The 22177-nt window shown below is 45.0% G+C and overlaps 2 protein-coding genes across 11 annotated transcripts in view; both read left to right on the top strand.

Annotated features, from left to right (window-relative positions):
- The first annotated feature begins 335 nt into the window (after positions 1–335).
- AMZ2 (archaelysin family metallopeptidase 2) lies at positions 336–14556 on the top strand. The gene is made up of 7 exons (XM_035104042.2): positions 336–607; positions 4135–4417; positions 6417–6590; positions 9080–9208; positions 11376–11539; positions 12884–13060; positions 13835–14556. Exons 2-7 carry the CDS (start codon positions 4135–4137, stop codon positions 13967–13969), a joined length of 1062 nt encoding a protein of 353 aa, XP_034959933.1. The 5' UTR covers positions 336–607; the 3' UTR covers positions 13970–14556.
- A 1779-nt stretch (positions 14557–16335) lies between these two features.
- Positions 16336–22177, top strand: part of ARSG (arylsulfatase G) — a 112358-nt gene continuing 106516 nt past the window's right edge. For 5 of the 10 annotated variants that reach the window (XR_009557209.1, XM_060271971.1, XM_060271968.1 and 2 more), the window contains exon 1: positions 16341–16897. The gene's annotated coding sequence lies outside the window, so the exon portion shown is untranslated. Of the gene's footprint in view, positions 16898–22177 lie in introns of all 10 variants that reach the window. The other 5 variants (XM_060271973.1, XM_060271972.1, XM_060271974.1 and 2 more) reach the window with 5 other exon arrangements.

Here is a 22177-nt window from a genome sequence, read left to right as displayed (position 1 = left end):
CCCCCTTAAACAGCGTTGAGAGAAATGCACTCGGCACATGCTCAGAGACACTCACTACCTGCGTGCGACTGCATTGTGCCCAGGGGTGCCAACTTGAATAAAATATGGGGGGGGCAGGTAAGCCTGCATAATCGATCACATGATGGGGCGCACCCACAGCATTTGAATGGCAATGCCCAACAAACTTTTTAAGGGGAGGGGCAGGCCGCCTCAAATATTTTATTTTATTTTTTGTAGCGGGGGGGGGGGGGAGAGAGCGAAGGGACCTCTGGCTCCTATGACTGTGCCTTAGCGTAGGCGTAAATAAATATATATTCCGAAGCGGGGATGGCAGCATCTCTTCCGTCGACCAGGCCCTGCATATTCTGAGGCAGGAAGGCCGGCCGGCCAGCCGGCCGGCTGCTTCCCTCACGGCCGACCGGGCTACGAATCCGGGAGCAGAGGCCTCGCGTCTGGAGAAGGCCCGAGCCAGCCCTCCTCTCCGCCCTCTCAGTCCACCTGGCAACGGCTGGAACCGAGCTGGGCTTCGCGGACGACGCGGAAGGGCGGAGCAGGCTCAGCCGCTCTGTGTGGGCCGAGGCTATGAGAGAGGGGCGTGCCTAAGGAGGTAGGCCTCGCCTGGGCGTGGCGGCCCGCGGAAGCGGCGTGTTGTTTTGGGGGTTCAGCTATGAGGGGAGAGGGCCCCAAGGACGACGCCTGAGGAAGGGGGGGCCTTCTGGCATGGGCATAGCCAAGATTTTTTTGGGGGGGGACAGGCTTTTGTTACCGGGGGGGGGAGAACCTCATATATTGATTTGTATTGATTTTGATTGATTGGGGGGCGGCTGCCCCCCTGGCTACGCCCATGAGTTCCAGTAAGGATGGAGGTGACACAGTCAGGGTAGTGGGGTGGTGTATTGTACTGGGTCCCTATTTTCATTGGAGAAATGTTGGAGGGTATAGAATAGGACATCCGTATTTTCATTGGAGAAATGGTCGAGGGTATAGCATGGACATCCCTATTTTCATCAGAGAAAAGTCGGAGGGGATGTATCTGTTTTCATCACAGAAATGTTGGGAGGTATTGAATCGTGTGTACCTATTTTCATTAGAGAAATGTCAGGGTATGTATTGGGGAGGCTCAGGTAAGCCCTGCCCCACATAATTGATCACAAGACACAGTTCGCATCCCCCCCCATATTTGAATGGCAATGCATGCCCATGAACTTGGAGGGGTGCTGGCTCCTTAATTTTTTTTATGGGTGGAGCAAAGAGACCTCAACACCTAGGACTTTGCTCCTATGTATGGGGTACATTATTATTATTATTATTATTATTATTAATAATAATAAACAGCAGAGAGTCTTGTGGTACCCAAAAGACTAATAAGTTCACAGTGGGGCATGTGCTTTCCCATAAAGTGATGCCACTACAAATGTGTTGGCCTTTAATGCTGCTGCTGCAAGATGATCTCTTTGATTTTCCTAACGTAACAACCCGCTCTGTAAATTAATGATAATAATTTTATTTGTAGGCTGCCCATCTGACTGTGTTGCCCCAGACGCTCTGGGCGGCTCCCAACAGAATATTAAAAACACGATAAAGCATCAAACATTAAAAACTTCCCTAAATAGGGCTGCCTTCAGATGTCTTCTAAATTATTACAGCAGTGTGTGCCTGTGGAAATGGATGATGAGGGAGGAAATAAGCCACTATACATGGAATGGGACATCAACAGAGACCAATTCAGCCTGCTGTGTGATTGTATTATTCTTATTCATTTCATTTTTATACCACTATATTTTTAAGGAAAAAATATCAATGCGGTTTATAACCTACATTAAAACATCAAATAAAACAAATCCAAACATTACAGAAGGAAGTCAAATATAAAGCACACACTGTTAGCTAGAAACTGAAATATTAAATGCAGTCTCTTGAAAAGTTAGAGAATCATAGAATTGTTGAGTTGGAAGGGACCCCAGCAGCAATCTCAACAAAAAGCATTGTTGAGGGCCCCATCTCTGCTGGAGGTCCAGTGCTAACGCACATGCCCGCCTCCTGGCCCTGTTCCTCCTCACTGTCACATCCTGCTCACCTGTCCCCTTTGAGCAAACAAGAGAGATGACAGAGCAGCTTCCTTCACTTGCCTTGTGCCTTCCCTCTGGGGGAACAAGAGTGAGAGGTTAGCAGATGGGTGAAGGAAAGAGGAGGTAAATCCACTCTGAAAGGGTGTCCATTGAGTGCATCTTGCCCAAGGAGCGCCTGTAGCTGGCCCTGCCATGTGTTTGTAAGTGTATAGTAATGCCAGATTATTTGCTCAGAATAAGTATATTCTGATTTGTATTTTACATGAATGTGTCTCTTGTAGGTGCCATTAAAAACTCCAGGAAACACCAAAAGATGACTTTAGATCTGTTCAAGAGCTATATAGAAGAATAGAAATAGAATAGAATTTAACTGTGCACCATATAGGCACAAAATTATATTTTATAGGATATATGATGAAGTGGTTTAATTAGTGGTTTCACTGTTCTATCCAAATCTTCACAGAACTGTGGCTGATCTATATAATTGTCTTCTTTTTGCTAACAGTAAAAATACATACATACATACATACATACATACATACATGCATACTTTGGGGAAGGGTGATTGGGAGTGACAGCCTATTATTTCTTTCTGCTGTATTGAGCATGGTGAGTAGTTACTGTTTTTAAGGTTATTATACTCGATGAACATTCTTCTTAGTTTTGGGGCAGCAACTGCAAATCTTGCCATGTTGTTGTCACAAACTTATCAAGCCAGACAACAAACTTATCAAGCCAGAAACAAATCTTCACTCAGTCGTCTGCTTCAGTCATCTTACACAACAATTCAAGAATATACTTTGCTCTCGGTTCAGAATACAAAGGTCAATATAGTACATAATGGTATAGATCTTCAACGGCCACGTATACAAAGCTGCTTTTCTACTGGTATTTTTCTATAAAAGGTAAAGAGACCCTTGACCATTAGGTCCAGTCATGACCAACTCTGGGGTTGCGACGCTCATCTCGCGTTATTGGCTGAGGGAGCCAGCGTACAGCTTCCAGGTCATGTGGCCAGCATGACAAAGCCGCTTCTGGGCAAACCCAGAATTTATTTATCTACTTGCACTTTGAGGTGCTTTCAGACTGCTAGGTTGGCAGGAGCTGGGATTGAGCAACGGGAGCTCACCCCGTTGCGGGGATTCGAACCACCAACCTTCTGATCAGCAAGCCCTAAGCTCTGTGGTTTAACCCACAGCACCACCTGCGTCCCGAGCGCCACCCGCATCCCATAGCATCCCTCTAAATATTCTGAGGACATAGTCTGAAAACGCAGAGCCAGAAATGCCTTCCAAATGAGCAAGTTGGTAAATCATACGGATGGTTCTCAAAGCCCTGTGTGTTTTGCTGTTCTCATTAGGGAAGATTCAGGGTCTGGGACTTCTTTTCTAACTCCACCTCTCCCCTCCTCCTGCCCCAAAAACATGCATGTCAGAAGAGGAAGATAAGAAAATACCACAACATCCTGTACTGATGGCACTGCTGATCTTTAATATGTGATTTTAAAAGGTCATTCATGATAGAATGGGTTTCCTGTGCTGTTTAATGTTTCTCAGATGTTCAGAATGAGCTGTGGTTGAAGACAGAGTGCCACTGCTTCAATTTCATTTTGGACAGACGTCATGAATTGTAACTGGATTTAAGAACCACCTAGATCTTGGTCTAATGTGGGTTTCAGACTAATGTAAATGTGGCTGGATTTTTCTTTGATCAAAGCTGGGATGTAGTGACCCAGTGAACATTGTATGGAACTAGGCTGGCGACTGAGTTTATAGCAAGCCTTTCCCATGCTCGTTTTGTCCAAAAGCAGAAGCTGATTGTGAAATGATGGTTGGGTATGGAAATAGGACAGGAATGAGGAAGCTGAATGTTGCATATGTAGGACTTGATGGTTGCTGAGTAAGCAGCAAGCTGCAAAATATGGCTGGTGGGTGGCTTGTTACTAATCGTGAAAGGAATAATAGGAGCTTGTGAGGAGTGATGGAAGAAAGGGAACAGATTAAAATAAAAAAATGTGTGCATGTGAAATGCAGATGTAACAGTTTTCGTCTTTCTCTTTCATTAGATGAAGGTTATTAAACATTCTGAGGAGGTGCTGAAGGCAGCCCTGGTTTCCAAGGACACCCAGCTTGCAAAACTTTATGAGAAGTTTAACCCTAAGGAGAAGTGTTTGTTAAATGAAGCATTTCGGCCAGGCAGTGTTCTTTTCAAGCCCATCACGCTGCATTCTGAGTCGGATTGGATCTCCTCACACCCAGAACCCACCCAGGATTTTGCACAATTTTATCATGACCCTTGCAGAAAGACACCAACTCCCCAGAAAAATCGGATTTATGTTCAGCCCATTGGTAATGCTGCCTACAGAACCTTATGGCCAATAAAGCATGCTAACCAAGCTAGGCAGGTTCTTTAAGGAGTCATTAAATAGGAGCTAATTAAGCTGGTGTTTTTCAAGCTTTCCACCTTCAGGGAAGCCTTTCCACTTTGAACAGTCTGTGCCCATCTACCACAGAGCCCCTGGACATTGCAGCAGATATCACTCATATTTTGGGGTGCACTTGGTTGACACAGGAAGCCTCGCCATATGCCTTATTGTATGTCCAGTCCTTTGAAGTCTAGAAAGTGTTTCATGACACATAGGAATTGGTTAATCAGGATGAGCTACATGAGAAGCATAGAAACCTGCTTTATATAGAGTCCTGGGGAACATCTCTCTGAGAAGTGGGCAGAAAGAAGATCAGGATCTGCTGGTAGATAGATCTCTGGGTGGTTTGCAAGGTATGCCTAGCCGGGGATTTTGACTTTCGATTGTCTAGCAGTAGCAACAACACAGCGGCTTCTTAAACCTAAATTAGACTGCTGAAATAAAGAAAGCTAAACAGGAGTGGGCATTTGCATGAAAAACTGCGGGCAAAATTGAGTTATAGAATTAAAAACAAATTCCTAAGCTCAGTGTATGCTTATAGTCACCCTCATGTATTCAAACTAATGTATGTATCTTGCACATGGCTTTGGTTCTTGATGTTCTAGTAAAAAACAAGGTGGGCCACAAGCCTAAAGTCTTCCCACCTCTAGTTTGCACTGAGTGGTAGCAGTTCTCCAAGATTTCAGAGAGGAGTATGCACTCTACTGCTGAGCAAAAGAACTTTAAAAAGGATGTCCTAGTTATATACTGTAAGTGTAGTTCAAACTTTTGTTTACAAGTCCCACTGATATCAATAGACTTAAGCATACAGGTATATCCCATTGCAATAAATTGAATTTAAGCATGTCTGCTCTGTTCTCATTTGCATCATATATACAACCCTAATTTTAACCTTTTCTACTTTTTGAGTGCTTGCCTTTGTAGAGTTTTTGCTTTTTGTATGCCATTAAAAATGGAAAATCTAAATTTGACCCTCAGATAATGTTTCCTGGCTTTGATAGCCAGTTGTGACTGTGCTGGATAGTTTTGCCAACAAACCCCTTTTCACTTTTATCTCAGCCCCCCCCCCTGGCTTACTACCGTATTTGGAATGGCAGCCAAGACAATGTGGCTCTCCCTACCAAAATATGCAGGAGATAAATATCGTGCCCAGTGGGATATAAACGGACAGATAAAAGTAAAGCCAAACTGTGTACATGTTTACTCAGAAGTAAGTCTAATTAAATTCAGTGGGGCTTGCTGCCCAACAAGTAAGTGTATATTTCTCTGCATTGTGAACCTTCTGCCCTATGACTTATTAAATGAGAGATAGCCAACGTGGTGCCATCCAAATGTTAGACTACAACTTCCATTATCTCTGGCCTTTTGCCATGCTTACTTGGGCTTATGGGAGTTGTAGTCCAACAAAATCTAGAGGGCACCATCTTGGCCACTCCTGCATTAGATGCTCTTTGGCAAAGCATTATCTCTCTGCCTTTGTTCCTCATTTTTAAAACAAGACTAATGGTGCACATCTCAGAGTCTTATTCTAAAGCCAGACAAGATAAATATTACAAATCATGGGACGTAGTCAACTAAATTAATGTGGTAGCTGAAGCCAGCACAATGATTCTCGCTAGCACAGCATGACTTCCCCTACCCCGCTCCCTCTGTGCCCTCCCCAAATCTGCTCAAAAGCCTTGCGAGAACTTCCAGGACAGCACGTCTGGGAGGGAGGAGAGGGAAGATTGTTCTTTTGCGAGCAGAAATGTTTGCACTGGTGGAATGATTTCTTTAGCACTATACTGAATGCAAACCCATATCTCATATTTTAAAATACTGCTATGTATACAATAGCTCTTCATGTAGTTTGGAGTGGGGGGGGGGGCTGAACTATACAGCTGAAGTTATAACATGCTGCTTTTCTTCACTGTTTTTGGTAGGTTCTTTTGGAGATTCCAGAGTTAGCACAGATGTCTACATGAAATGGCTGAAGGATTACTGTGAAGCCTTTTACTATGGCTTGATTGTAAGAATCCTAGGACCAGTGCCAGTTTCACACACAGGTTGCCCTTTTCGGATCAATGAAAACACACACAATCTGCAGATTCATGCAGGTACGAGCAGTGCTTTTTTTCCCTTTAAAAAACTGTTTAGGGGTACTCTCATTTTCCTACTCATATTGAAATACTGCCCCTCAATGAGGCCAAACTTACGGTAGATTCACCAAATGTTTAGGGGTATATGTACTCCTGTGTACCGCGCCCCCCCTCGAAAAAAAGCACTGGGTATGAGGAACAGATGGAACACTTTTGGATTGGGACCTTCTCATGGCGTTAAATCAATTTTGCCAGTTCTGTGAGCTAGATTATAAATCTCAGCTGTGTTAAAATAGCATTATGGCACTCTTTTTAGCAAGTAAGAACACTGAGAATTCTTACTCCTGAATGACTGGCTGTAATCAGAAAGCAAATGAACAGGTGCTCCAAAAGTTTTCAAACTCTCATGGATTTTATGCCAGCTTCATGCATTGAGCCTTTGGGATTCTTCCGTGTGAGCCTGTCATTATTTGAGCCTGTCATTTCTTAACCATGAAGGCAAGAAGGGTGACCGGCAGTTCACACCAGTTGCAAAGAGCAACGCTTAGAAATAAAAAACCTAGGAAGCTTCTTCAGATTTGAGAGAATTTCTCTGTCCAGCCCATTGTTGCCTACTCGGACTGGCAGCTGCTCTTCAGGGTCTTGCTATGTGATCTTTTTAACTGAAGTTGCCTGGGATGTGCTTTCCCACTGAGTTATGACTCCTCCCAGTACTAGTGCTCCTGTTCAGTTTTTGAAAGATTTTGTCACCTGTGGGACGAACAACAGCTTTGGGAGGTTGTGTGATTTACAGTCCTATTTAATACATGCATATTCAAGAATAAGCCATACTGAGTTAACTGGCTGTATAGGTTTGCTGCCTTAAAGCAGGAAAACAACACTGGAGTTTGAAAGGGTTACATACCCTCTCCCCAAGTGCCACTCAGTCTTGCTATGGCTGCTTTCTCATCTAGGTTGGTCCACAGAATGCTTGTTTCAGTTAACCATAGCTAAGGCAAACCACAGTTTGTCTCAGTTCTGCCATAACAGTAAACTCTACTTTGTTACAAACAGAAGCAAAAACTTCCCAATCTTCTCCATGCCACATAAGGAGATGAAATGAAGAAGGGTGCACAGTTCTGTGACTCTCCCAGGCTTACTCACATAACAACAAACCATTATTTATTGTCACAGTGACTGTATTGGGGTGATCATATTCACACTAACTATATCTGTCTTAAAATCTGGTGTGTAGACTCTTGATAGTAGGCAAGAGTTATGACAGCTAGATTCCCCTTTCAACCAAAAATTATTTATATCTGGAGGGAAATTCTGGCTGTGTCCTTCCCCTGGCGCTATAGATAGAGGCCTGTGCGGAAACAAAATGGGAGAGTACAAAACTGCAGTTTCATTTGCTTAGTGGTAAACCGAGTGGTAGACTTGTTGGTTTTGCTGCTTTTCTCTGTGGAGAATGCTTAACTCGGGCGTAGGTAAAGGACATAGATATCTGACATTCCTTTTGTATGGAATGGCTTAGCATAAAGACCCTCTAAAGCTGCTGGGAAATAGTGGGTTTGGGGACACCCCTCCCCTTCACCAAAAGCAGTCTCTGGGCAATGTTTGTACATGGCAATGTGTAGGCACAGGCCTTTTGTAGTGGAAAGCAAGTGTGTAGGCATAAGCTCTCAGCTGGCTGGTGCTCGAAGTGGGTGGCTGAAAGCAAACCATGACACTCACTTCTTGCTTCCCTCCAGCCCAGCACAAGCCCAAGGAGGAGGCAGGCTTATCCTGTTGCCCTTCAGTCCTGAATGTTTAATGGAGCTTGGGCTGGAAGGAACCCAAGACAAATTCGCACAATGCCTTCAGCACTTACAAAGGGATGAGCAGAATTTGCCTCCCCTGGGTCAGAAGCATTCTAAATGTGATAGGCTCAGTGGTTAGAGCAGGCATCCCCAAACTTCGGCCCTCCAGATGTTTTGGACTACAATTCCCATCTTCCCCGACCACTGGTCCTGTTAGCTAGGGATCATGGGAGTTGTAGGCCAAAACATCTGGAGGGCCGCAGTTGGGGGATGCCTGGGTTAGAGCGTGGTGTTGATAACACCAAGGTCGCAGGCTCCATCCCCATATAGGACAGCTGCCTATTCCTGCATTGCAGGGGTTGGACTAGATGATCCTCAGGGTCCCTTCCAACTCTACAGCCCTATGATTGTAAGCCATCACAGGCACACGAGAGCTTTCAGATCCTGGGCCCTCTTCCATCAAGCCGAAACTTCCAAAAGCAAGGAGACCTACTGGAGGGCAGAAGGAGGGAAATCTCTTTGCCCTGCTCTCTCCCATAGGTTTCTTTTTTTCTGTATATCTCTACTTATTATTAGGTATTGCAAATGTCACATTAATTTTAATAGAACTAGATAGCTCCAAAAGCCGTCTGGAATTCTGAGTTATGCTTTCACTGTGTTAGGGCATTTACAGTCTCCTGTCCTTTTGCTTCTGCTGAGAGAGACCTACGTCTGTTGTTCATACAGGCCACCTCTTGAGTTACCTAAAGAAAAGAAAGCCAAAGGATGCTTTTTGCATTGTGGGAGTAACCATGATAGATCTTTACCCAAAGGACTCTTGGAATTTCGTCTTTGGCCAAGCCTCCTTGACTGAAGGTATATACAATGTTTATTGTTTTATTACGTAAGTCATCAAAACTATATATGACTTTATTTTGATAATGAACTTCTTCTATCTTTGCACAAAACATCAGTAAGACTGACTACAAGCCAACTATTTTTTTGAGCAGTGGGGCTGCTCCAGAAGTGCACTTTTTATTTTGGTATATGTATTTATATATAAAAATACAACACACATTGAGGGGAGAGCATTTCTTATTTATCAGTGCTCATGATGAGGAAGAAAGAAAGCTTGGAAAATTGAGGCTGCTTCTGGGGGAGCTGTGCTGCACCTCTTGTTCCGCTGCCAACCCTGTGTAGTCAGTGTTAAACTTTGCCAAAGATGGAATTCAGGTTGGCATCTTTCCTTCTGGCAAGCTGATGGCCAACTCTGAAGCTGCAGGCATCCCACCTGAGGACAGGGTGTGATGCATGACTGCATGGCCATGATAGCAGAGCTCAGCTTGTGAGAATGAAGGATGTCCTCCACACAGCACAGAGGCTTCTGGCATAGATTAATGGCATTATTTACTCACACAGGATCCTAGAAGCCTTTGTGCATATCTAGCATGGCTCTGACTATGTAGATGAGGGGTCAGGAACCTGTGGCTCTCCATCCATCAGCCCTGACCATTGGCCTTGTTGGCTAGGGCTGTTGGGGGTTGAGTTTCTCCACTCCTGGTGTACATCGTTCCCTACCTTCCCAGCCTTTGAATGGCGGAGCCAGCCTCTTCACATATTGTATAAGGCACTGGCAGTAACTATAAGTAGGCTGAGCAGAAACTTTTAAGCTCCAATGCTAGTATGAACCTACAATGAATATGGCTGTGCAGATTGTTGTGAAATTTCTGCTGTGATAGAACATGGTTTGTGCCTGCCACTAGAGCAACTGGGCTTTTCCTTCCTACCCCATCATGACACTGGATTTCACACCAGGGATGATAGACGTTTCTGCAGAATTTCCAGCTTGGTGTTGTGAAAATGAATATTCTTCTGAAAAGGTTCTGCTGAGTTCTTTCGATTCAATAAAGGTCCAATAAACAGTGCAGAGGGAGGGAGGATTTGCAAGAGGGTTGCAGTACATCGCTTGACCACAAAGGGGTGGCAATAGCACATACAAAACAGTTTTATAATGAAGTCTCCTGTGCTGTCTAGGACAGTAGGGCATTCTGAACGATGAGGATAAAACTAGGTGAGATTGGGTCTCTTCTCATTTTTGCAAAAAACAACTGGGGGGGGTCACACTCAGATATAGATATAGATGTCAAGGATATCCATTTCCTCCTGTATCATTTTCATGATAAAACCTACCACCCCCTTCCTGAAACTCTGACCTTTGCAACACACCGCCTTGAGGTGTGCTAACAAACAACAGCTCTTACCAAGTTCAAATAGAAATTTTATTTGAGTGCGATGAAGTGGCTCGAGTTTTGAGCAAGTCATTTTCTCTTAAGGCAAGAGGAGAGTGGTCAGATTCAAAAGAGGGCTCTGGACTCCTGCACCTTTATTAGTCACACACGAGAGACAATTTCGGTAGGAAACTCAGTAATGCAAGTACACTTGCTAAAACTCCCATCTCTACACAAACTATTAAAAGTGCAGAATCCCTGTCCTCTCTTCACCTGACTCCCTTAACTCTTACAAGAGAGTAGTGAGCTCATTAGAGGAAGGGTAGGATTCAAATGTAAAAATAAAATAAAAACGCTACCGATCAACTTGCTTGAAGCAAGTTGCAGCTAAAGGTGGGGGCTGCAGTTCTGTGGCTACTCCCAGCCCCACCCATGCTTTCTCAGCCTGACCTTAGTCGTACATGTCCCATTCCCACAGCAAACTTGGAATTCTTTTTAGAGATGACTGCTGGGAAGCCACAGCTGGCCCCAGGAGTTCTAGGGAGCACATGGGACCTTGGGACCTTATGAAGCTCACGTGTCTGAGCAAGAACATTTTTGTAGCTGGACTGATCTCAACCAGGGCCTATGGGTAAGTTTCCTCCATGTCACTTCTAGGTGGAAGAGGGGAGGAAGCCTCATTTCTGACTTTCTAGAAGTATTGTACTTGCTTTTCCAGTACGTAGTTTATTCAGCATTTTGGTGCTATTATCCTGTCACCACAGCCGTCTGCCCTTCGTGGGAGTTTAATTTGATTTCCTCTTTGCATTGTTAAGGAATGGGGATCTTCAGCTTTGCCAGGTATGACAGTGATTTTTACAGTGCAAACTACAAAGGCACACTGAAGACTACAAAGAAGCTTCCTCCGTCTGACTATTCTGTGTTTGATGGCTACTATACCCCTGAGATCACAAGCAAGCTGCTTCTGAGGTCCTGCAAAGTGGGTGTGCTTTAGATTCCTGGCACTGCATTTCCACATCTAAATCAAATCTGTGTTTTAGTCGCCCCATTTCCTTTAATTCTTTGATTAATTTCCTTTAATACTTTAGTTCTGTTAAAATAAGTGGACTTACACCATAGCTGCCAAGTTATCCCTTTTTTAAAGGGATTTTCCCTTATGCTGAATAGGCTTCCTCGCGAGAAAAGGGAAAACTTGGCAGCTATGCTTACACTGTTTATTTATTTTACTTCTTTAAGGCCATTTCTATACTCCCTTTTTTATTTTTTATAAAGGTCTCTAAAAGGCATCCACAAAAAACACAATGCTTTGTTGCTGGCAGTAAACCCAAAATGATGATATAATCCCAGTTTTGTCACATCACTGTGGCTTGATGGCCTAGCCCTAGCAAGGGAGTATTTGGATCTAGAATAACAAACTGGATATTTAGCAGTCCTCCAGAAAAATACATGATTTTTGTCTTGTGTGTGGTGTTTGGGAGGCTCATGTTGCTTGGATGTGCTGCTTTACTTTGGCTACATGAAACCTCTCAGAATGGGCCGCTCAATTCACCTCCCTTTTAAGACAACGAGGCTTATCCAGCCCTGCTTTCCCTCAGGAAAACCCATTGCTTACCACTGAATTAGAACAAATGTCAGTTGGGTCATCCCCTTTCAGATTTGTGTTTTTGTTCCAATTCAGCGGTAAACTGGGGGTTTTCTCGGGGAATGTGGTGGGGCAAATGAAGAACTGCTCGGACCCATGCCTAGAAACCATGGGATAAGCGGAATCACAGACAAACCTATAGTCAGCTCACAGTTAACCGTTTTGGTTTAACTGGGAAGCAGATGTGGCTGGAGCTCTGCATAAGCAAGCCTTTCCTGTGGAAGCCACTGTGTGCAGAATACCTAAACAGCTGTTAAATGGTTTTAGTTTGGGGAAGTGAAAATACAGTATCAGGTTTTGTTTTGGGAGGGTTTATTGAGTAATGCTCTGAGTAACAGCAAGTTCAAGTTCACAGAAAGAGCAAGAATTTTATCACCGTTGAGTGTATACCTTGTCTTGAAAAAGAGCTAACAATACAGTAATTATTATGGATGGATGGATGGATTGTACCTCTCTCATCTGACTGGGTTGCCCCAGCCACTCTGGGCAGCTTCCAATACGTGTAGAAACATCATACATTAAAAAGCTTCCCTATACAGAGCTGCCTTCAGAAGGTTCAGAAGACCTGTAGAAGGTCTTCTAAAGGTTGTATAGTTACTCATATCTAGTGCCGTGGGGGATGTCAGGTCCATAGAACACGCACTCCAATTGTTCCTTGTTTCATTTGGTCCTGCGTTTCAGACCTTGACTCACGAGATTGGGCACATCTTTGGCCTGCATCACTGCCAGTGGTTAGAATGTGTCATGCAGGGCTCCAACCATTTGGAGGAATCGGACCGACGCCCATTGGATCTTTGCCCCATTTGTCTGCGCAAGCTACAGTCCGCCCTGAGCTTCAACATTCTGGAAAGGTACAAGGTACGAAAAGATTGCTATTCAGGTTGGAGACATCCATTCTTTTTGCCTCTTACCCTAAAACTAAAAATGGGTAAGAGTTACCCCAGCAGTGCAGGAACTACTGCAGGCTGCTCTTAACTTACAGGTTTTTTTGGGGGGGGGTGTGTGCATTAATGTAACTTTTGATTTTACGTCTCATTTTGTATTTAACAGATAGAGTACTTTTTGCTTATTTATTGTAAGCAACACAGAGAACTTTGTTATGGGACAGCATACCGTAACAATGTTGAAAATGAAATACCGGTAACTTAAGACACGAGTTATCACTTTCTCCTCTGTGACCCCCATCCCACCCTGCCTCCTTGTACAAACAACCCTGTACAGATTGTGAGATTAGATGGTTGAGGATTCTCTGTCCTCAACCCAGAACTACCCTAGATTTTTGAGAGGTGAATGTCAATAAGCCACTGAACTGCTTAAGAACTGGTTATATTTTAACACACTATTCTCTTTATGAGGAGATAAATCCACAGATCTGCCACACACGGCCTGAAGAAATATTTCTTTGTATTTCTTCTGCTACGGTTTGTTTCTTTGCTTCTCTTTGTCTTCTTATCTTCAACAAATAAAGGCACAAATAAACTGAAAGGCCCTGGAGAAAGCTGTGGTTTAAAAAAATGCACAAAAGAAGTCATTGTTGGTGCATAATCATGGCTCCATGCCAAACCAATTGGTTTATCTTAACTGTTTATTTTATTTTTCACAACCATTTTATAGAAGACTTATTTCTCCTAGGCACTGCAGAAGTGGATGGAGGAAGAAGCTACTGGAATAGAAGAAGGGCTTAGCAGTGAAGCAAGGCCAAGTTTGCAGAAACCATTGGAAGCATTTAAAGAAAGTTCTACAGAAGTAAAATCCTTTGGGGTGTAGGTAACGTTAAAGTGAACACTCTTATTTCAGTGGTGGGTGGCTGCTAAAATATGAGATGGTGATGAATGAATGAATGATTTGTTTAGTTCTTTAGTTAGAAACTAAACAACTTGTCCTTAAAAGTTTAGTGAATTTATTTTGTGAGCATGGTTTCCTCTTGCTACTTACTTTAATTCTTTGTTCTGATCTATCAGAGAAAACTCTATAAAACATTTCAAAATACTTCAGCTACGTTGGAATCCAAAGAACTAACACCAGAGATGCATACTTGTCCCCCTTTTGATTGGCAGTCTTACCATTATCTACCTGCAGGACCGTGAGGGAAAAAAGTATTTGATCCCCTGCTAAATTTGTCCATTTGCCCTCTGACAAAGAAATGTCCAGTCCATAATTTTAATGGTAGGTTTATTGTAGTTGTGAGAGACAGAATAACAACAGGAAAAACCCCAGAAACCCAGAAGACCCTCACTGTACATACCTTGAAAACCTGGAATTCTAAAACAAGCAATGGCTCTTTGGCATAGAGTGATGTACACATTTATTTATTTTTTAATCAGAGAACATTCAGACAATATAGATCAGGCATCCCCAAACTTCGGCCCTCCAGATGTTTTGGACTACAATTCCCATCTTCCCTGACCACTGGTCCTGTTAGCTAAGGATCATGGGAGTTGTAGGCCAAAACATATGGAGGGCCACAGTTTGGGGATGCCTGATATAGATGGATCAAGTAAACCTAAGCTTTTCATTGTCTAAATTCTGTGAGTTACCTATTATAAAGCTAAAAGTCAGGAACAGTGAGGTTTCAGCAGCAATATCCATTGAAATCAGCATTTAGTTTCAAATGAATGTTTGTGAGGATTGAAGTGTCCATTATCTGAAAGTAGTGGGAATTTTCCATAAGATGACTTGACTGAACAGACAACACTGTCTGTCTTGAATACGTTAAACTAAAACATACAGGTACAATAGTTTTTAGCTATGCAATCAATTTAAATTCTCTAATAGTTGGAGTTGTTCAGAGAGTTAAGGATTATTTTTATTTATATGAAAGATTCATAGTCCACCCTTCATTGTTAACAACAACAACAACAGCAGCAACAACAACAACAACAACAATTTATTTATACCCTGTCCATCTGGCTGGGTTTCCCCAGCCACTTTGGGCAGCTTCCAACAAAAGATTAAAAATGCATTAAAACAGGGGTCAGCAAACTTTTTCAGCAGGAGGCCGGTCCACTGTCCCTCAGACCTTGTGGGGGACTGGACTATATTTTGGGGGAAAATATGAACGAATTCCTATGCCCCACAAATAATCCAGAGATGCATTTTAAATAAAAGGACACATTCTACTCATGTAAAAACACCAGGCAGGCCCCACAAATAATCCAGAGGTGCATTTTAAATAAAAGGACACATTCTACTCATGTAAAAACATGCTGATTCCCAGACTGTCTGCGAGCCAGATTTAGAAGGCGATTGGGCCGCAACCGGCCCCCGGGCCTTAGTTTGGTGACCCCTGCATTCAAACATCAGTCATTAAAAGCTTCCCTAAACAGGGTTGCCTTCAGATGTCTTCTAAACATCAGATAGTTGTTAATTTCTTTGACATCTGATGGGAGGGCGTTCCATAGGGCGGGTGCCACTACTGAGAAGGCCCTCTGCCTGGTTCCCTGTTTGATTTGTGCTCTATAATAAAAACTCTAAAAGCCATAAAAATTCTTTTTTAAAAAAGCATTAAACCATTTCTATAGTATTCCATAATTAGATTGGGTCACAAATCAGAGAAAGCCTTCTTGAACAAAACCATCAACAGCTGCATAAGTATCAAGACACTGCATCTGTCTGATCTCAGCTAGTAACCAATTCCAAAGGGCTGCAACACTAAAAGCCCTATTTCTAGTACAAAGTAGCACACTTCTGGGACATGTGGTGCTCTTTGCAGTGGCTTATCTGAGCAGCACCCAGTAGGGATATATGGGCAAGGCAGTCCCTCATCAGATAGGGTTCAGCTATAACAGATCAAAGTGCCTCAGGCTGCACTACCGGTATTTTGATCAATGATCAATAGAGGATATGAGGACGCACTGTTTATTTAGTGTACAGCCCAATCGTATGCATGCTTGTACAGATGCATGCTTGTACAGATGTAAACTCCTGTCGATGATTTACTCCTGGGTAAACGTGCATAGGATCCTGCCACAGTTTGTAAAACAAACAAGAGCGGAGGCAAGCTGGAAGCAGGTGCTGCGTATTAAAGTGCGGGTGGGCGTGGCTGCCTTCTTTGCATTGCGCCGCTAGTGGCTGATCCAGGAAGTGCAGGCTGCACGTGCGCTGAGTCAGGCACCCCCAAACTCTGCCCTCCAGATATTTTGGGACTACAACTCCCATCATCCCTAGCTAACAGGACCAGTGGTCAGGGATGATGGGAATCGTAGTCTCAAAACATCCGGAGGGCCGAGTTTGGGGATGCCCGGCTGAAGTACTCGGATCTCGCCCCGGCTGCAGCATGGGCGTGACAAATAGGTTCGCGGACAGCCGGTCGAAGTGCTGCGGCTCAGCTTTTGTGCCGGAAGCAAGCTCCTGGAGCATGAGGGCAGCGGGATTGCGCAGGCCACGGCTTTCGGATATTTCTCCTGCAAAGCGCCTACGGGCGTCCCTGCTGCTAGCTGCATCGCCGCCCTCGAAAAATCTTGCCTGCGCAGGGAGACACGACCACTTGCAACTCGCCTTGCCAAAGGGGTTGCGTTACGCGGAGCAATGCGGATTCGCCGAGCTCGGAGTTTAGAGGGAAGGTCCCCATTGGCCCAGGATCGGGGAAAGGGGCGGTGCAAAGCCCGCGCTCACACGGGCCACGAACCGTGCAACGTGTGAGCGAGCGGCGGCGGCTGCAGCACCAGCGATGGGGTAACTCAGCGGCGCAGACATGTGAGTGAATTGCCCCCTTAGGGCAGGGTGTCTTTGCCGGGGGTGCGAGCGGGGACTTGCAGATTTTGCAGGGGGCAAGCCTGGTGGTGGGTGGGACCAATCCTGAGTGGCACGAGCAACTTGGCAGCCGCCACCCCTTTCCGAGGGAGAGGGCGTCTTTGGAAGTGTCTCGTAAACAGGCGGGGAGGGATGCAGATGAAAGGGTCCGGTCGCCGGATGCAAAAGAGGCCGGGGGCTTCCGCACCTTTGCAGGGGAAGGGAATTTCAGCTAGCGTTGCTTTGTGCTGCAGGCTACACCTGCTCCTATTCCCTCTCCTGCACGCAGTTGTTGAAGGAGTAGGTGCCCTGCCCTCTTTAGTATGGGGCCAGCCTGAGGAAGGGAGGCATCGAGATATCTACCCCCAAACAAATAAGCTCGTGCAGGTCTTTGTGGCAGTCCAGGGGAGCATGATGTTCTGGGGTGGGGTTGGGGGGGGATGGGTGTTCAATAGGATTGGGGTAGCAGTGTGCAGCCAGGTCTCCTGCTTACTCGTAAGTAAGCTTCGCCAACTTCAACTGGGGGGGCGTGGCGGTTTCGTGTCCGCAATCGCTTCAAAATCGTCGCTGGGGACGGGAGCCAATGGAAGGCGGAGTGCGGCGCTTCCGGTGCAGGGCGGCGGCAGCGCACTGGAATTTTCCGCCGCTGCGCAGCCTGCCTGGGAAGCCATGCTTCTCTTCGCTTGCCCAGCTGGCCGCCCTGTCCGACGCCCGGTGCGTGGAGGGCGGGGCGCAGCTCGCGCTGCGTAGCGCGCTGGCGTAATCGGAGGGTTCCCTTGCCGCCCCCTACTTTACCCGCGTGGTCTTAGGGGGTGTTTCATCTCCCGTCCGCCTCCGACAAGGAAATACAGAAAACGTCAAGTTGAAGCCTCTCCCCTGTTGTGCTCTGGTTGGAGCAGAGTCAGCCGCAAATACTCTCTCCGCCAACTGATGCATTAAGCTGGTTTTCTTTTCACATACATAGATCTGGATAGATAGATATGGAAGGGCCATAGGTCAGTGACACAGCAACTGCTTTGGGAGTCAAAGTTTCAGTCCTGTGGAAGCCACAATCTAGTGCCACTTGCCTTCCATTCTGCATCATAGCTGTGGCGCATCCTGCAGCGCCCCACAAGGCTACATGCTCGGTGCGACCCAACCGGTTGCGTTCCCCTAAATCTGCTCCTAGGAACAGGGCCAGGCCACCCATGACGCAAGGTGAAAGGACCACCTCGGATGGCAAGATGCACAAGGGCAGCAGACCCAGACACTAAGGAACACGTCACCTGCTTCTGCAGCTGCGGCGCACACCTTGGAAGACAGATCTGCCTCCTCCTCCTCCTCCTCAACAACCCCCCTCCAAATGCTTCTATTGGAGAATAGGAGGTGCTGCTGGTGTCCTCCCACCTGAATCCTCACTCCCTAATAGTCATGTTCTGGGCTAGGATATATACATATGAACATACTAAAATGGTAAAGAACAGGGGTGGCCAACTCCCAAGAGACTGCGATCTACTCACAGAGTTGAAAACTGGCAGTGATCTACCCCCTTTTGGGGGATTCAGGTCAAAGTTGTTGAGCTTTTTTTTAGTAAGGAGGAAAGCCCCATTTTGGGGGGGTGCAGGGCCAAAATGTTGAGCTTGTTTTAGCTTCTTTGGGGGGTACCAGTTATCTACCACAGACGTCCAGTGATCTACCGGTAGACCACGATCTACCTGTTGGACGTGCCTGGTAAAGAACTATGGTGTAACTGATCTCTGTTTGAGATCAATATTTGGTAACTTTTTTCTATATTGCAGCCAGGAAGTGGAAGTGACAGCTGACAGGGTCAGTTTAATTGGTTTGTACAAAGAAAGCATTCATCTGTATATTTAACCCAGCCCTGGGCTGTTTTGTTTGAGGGACCCGTGAAATTTAGGCTTTTCCTGCCTTAATTCCTGGCATGAGCTAGTATGCACTGCTCATTATGGCCCTCCACAATGCATTGTATTGTCATTATGGCCTACAGAATGGACTAACTTGTTGCTGAATTGGATGAAGTGTTTCCCCCCAAAAACCTAGCTCTGTTTTTATTCAGCTGCAAATGCTTCCCAGGCTTGTTCCTGAAGAAAAGGTGAATTCAAGAGGAAAATGTTAAAACGAGGTATTGCTTGCCACAAAGGAAAATCAAAAGCAACATTGGATTTTATTGAGACTGGCCAATATGGCCAGATCCTGGGAATCCCCATACATGCAGATCAGTGGCATCTCTAGTTTAAAAGGCCCAGGTAACAGATGATAAGGGCGCTGTGGTCTAAACCACTGAGCCTCTTGGGCTTGCCAATCAGAAGGTTGGTGGTTCGAATCCCCGTGAACGGGTGAGCTCCCGTTGCTCAGTCCCAGCTCCTGTCGACCTAGCAGTTTGAAAGCACACCAAAAATGCAAGTAGATAAATGGCGAGAAGGTAAACGGCGTTTCTGTGCGCTGCTCTGGTTTCAGTGTTCCGTTACGCCAGAAGTGGCTTAGTCATGCTGGCCACATGACCTGGAACAACTGTCTGCAGACAAATGCCGGCTCCCTCAGCCTGTAAAGCGAGATGAACGCCGCAACCCCGGAGTCATCTGCAACTGGACTTAACCGTCAGGGGTCCTTTACCTTTACCTTTTTAGCAGATGATACAAAAATACCCTTGCCAGAGCCCCTGACGATCTGGGCTCAGAGGTGGTTTTAGGGTAATGTGACTGGTGGATCAGCATTGAGTGCTGCACTGCAGGGGTGCCACAACAATGCAGTAGAACAGAGCAATCGAAAGTCTGCCACTGCTGGGCAAATAGCCCGGTCTGCTACAAGGCGGTGTGAAATGTGAAGATGTGTTATTGGACCCTCTGATTACGGAATGTGGCTTTTGGAGGCCAGCCATAGCTCATGGGTCTACCTGTCTTGATCTGCTAGATGTGGGGAGGAGTCTCTGGAGGGACCAGTGAAGTCAGTAAAATCCTGCTTAGTTTGGAGTGAATTGGCAGCCAGTCCCCCAAGGAAAACTCTGAAAGCTTGATGGGATAGATGAACTTGGATGTGATAATCAACCAAGTTTTACTCAGAGTAGACCTGTTTAAATTAATGGACCAAACTCTGAGTAAAAGTTAGTTAAATTCCACCAAGGGTGTGTGTGTAACTTCTTACTGCCTAAAGAATATTGTTTGTATTTGTGGTGCCCGCAACATGTCTTAATGTAAGTAAATATTTTCTAGAACAGCACACTAGAGGGAACTCTCTAGCCTCTTTAAAGCAAAGCCTGCTCTCACTAGCCTTACACCCTATGTGTATTTAATGAGAATTTCTGCAAAGCAAATATGTTTGAAGATCTTTTCGTAATTAAAATGGAATGTGTTGTTTTTCTTTTCCCCTTCCTTCCTAAAATTCACATCTGCATACTAAAATCTGCTGCACATTTAAAGTTTTAAAAAGAATGCTTCAAGTGAAATGAGTATTTTGTTATGGCTTTAAAGGAACAACATTTTATGGAATCAAAGAATTGGACAGGATACATTTTTCTTTGAGCGTTCCTTACAGTTATGTAAATACAGCAATTTGGTCTTGGGAAGGGAGCACCACTAGACAGATAAAGCTTCCCATCAACCAAAGGTTGTACATCTCCCCCCCCCCCACTTTTCATATAGCTTTTTCCCTCCTTTTTGAATGAATGAGAACGTCCTCCAATCCATGTATGTGTGAAAGCCCCAGAAAGCCTGGAAAAATGCTCCCCCTTATTTTCAGACCTCCACATCTCCACGATACCTTTGAGCTTATAGGGACTGTGAATTGGTCTGTTGTAACTAATAATAATGCAGACAGTTTAATAAGGACTTCTCTGTATTATTAAGGACCATCACACTTGATTATGTAGTGCTTCTAACATAGAAGCCACGGGGCACTTATCCTCTTCATCACCACAATTCAGTGAAGCAGGTCCTTTGGAAGGAAGGGAAGGGTATAAATGTTATCAATAATGATGATAGCAATCATTCTTACTATAAAGATAAGAAACTGAGGGTGGCAGCTTGTGACTTGCTGAAGATGAGCTAGTGAGGCCATCAAAAGCGGGTGCTTCAATCAGGTGGCTAGCAACAGATGATCAACAAAAGGATGCTTGGAAAATAAATATTTTTCCCCAAAGGATATTGGGGGTTGGAGGAGAAGCATTTTGATGGCCAAACATTTGGCAGTCCCATGCATATGCTGTACACCTGTTTTACTCCAACCAGAAACTGCTTCTACTTTGTAGTGCCGTTGTTAATGTTACAGCTTTATAGTTTGGTGCACAGAAGTTTGACGCTTGTACAACCAATCTAGAGTTTCATGCACAAGTGGATTTCCCCATTCACTTAAACTGCCTGTGCAGAGTTGTCCACTTAAGTGAAGTGAATGCGTGTGTCTTCGTGGGTGGGAGAGGGGCGTGCGTCTGCTAGAAGTTCTGTACGCTGGTGGGGCCATTGGATTCACTTTTGGCCAGAAAAAGTAGCCAAGCTACTGTGGAGAGTTGCTTGGAGTGACCCCTCCTGTGGAAGGTGGTTGTGACAGCTGAGCCTGAAGGCTGGCTGATACTTGGTGGAGACCAAGGTGTGGGACAGTGAGGAGAATAGAAGTCATCTCATTGTGGTAGAAACTTCAGCTTAACTTTGTTAGATGAGGTGGTTTTAGGCAACTTCCCCGCCAACATACACATGTTGAAAGAATGTTTCCTCCAGCTGCACATCCTGCTGGAGTCAAGTCTAAGAACCACATCCCCACTGCCTGCATGTTCAGAGTGTGTCAGAGGCAGTTCTGCATGCGTTACAGTGTACATGGATCCTTTTCCATGTGAGGATCCTGAACCAATCTGTAACTTGCCTCATGCAGAGATGCTCTGCATGCCTATCTATTTCTTCCAGTACAATACTTTTTGACTGGATGATACATGACAGATGGCCATCTAACCTCTGCTTAAAAAGCTCCAAGGAAGAAGAGCCCACCACCTCTCACGGGAATCTGTTCCACTGTTGAACAGCTCTTACTGTCAGAAAGTTCTTCCTGATGTTTAGATGCAATCTCCTTTCTTGTAACTTGAATCCATCCGTTTGGCTCCTAAGAAATCAAGATTGCTCCACCCTCCATGTGACAGCCCTTGAGATATTTGAAGATGACTATCCTATCTCCTCTCAGTCCCCCCTTATCCAGGCTAAACATACCCAACTTCCCCAGCCATTCTTTGTATATCTTGGTTTCCACCATTTATCATCTTGGTCT

Source organism: Zootoca vivipara, chromosome 2, assembly GCF_963506605.1.
Source record: "Zootoca vivipara chromosome 2, rZooViv1.1, whole genome shotgun sequence".
Lineage (NCBI taxonomy): Eukaryota > Metazoa > Chordata > Lepidosauria > Squamata > Lacertidae > Zootoca > Zootoca vivipara.
This window is presented reverse-complemented; position numbering and strand designations above follow the sequence as displayed.

Coding starts and splice junctions, on each gene's coding strand:
- AMZ2 (XM_035104042.2), top strand. CDS start 4,135: ATGAAGGTTATTAAACATTCTGAGGAGGTGCTGAAGGCAGCCCTGGTT. Junction 6,591..9,079: donor CAATCTGCAGATTCATGCAG/GTACGAGCAGTG, acceptor TTGTTCATACAG/GCCACCTCTTGAGTTACCTA. Junction 9,209..11,375: donor CCAAGCCTCCTTGACTGAAG/GTATATACAATG, acceptor TGCATTGTTAAG/GAATGGGGATCTTCAGCTTT.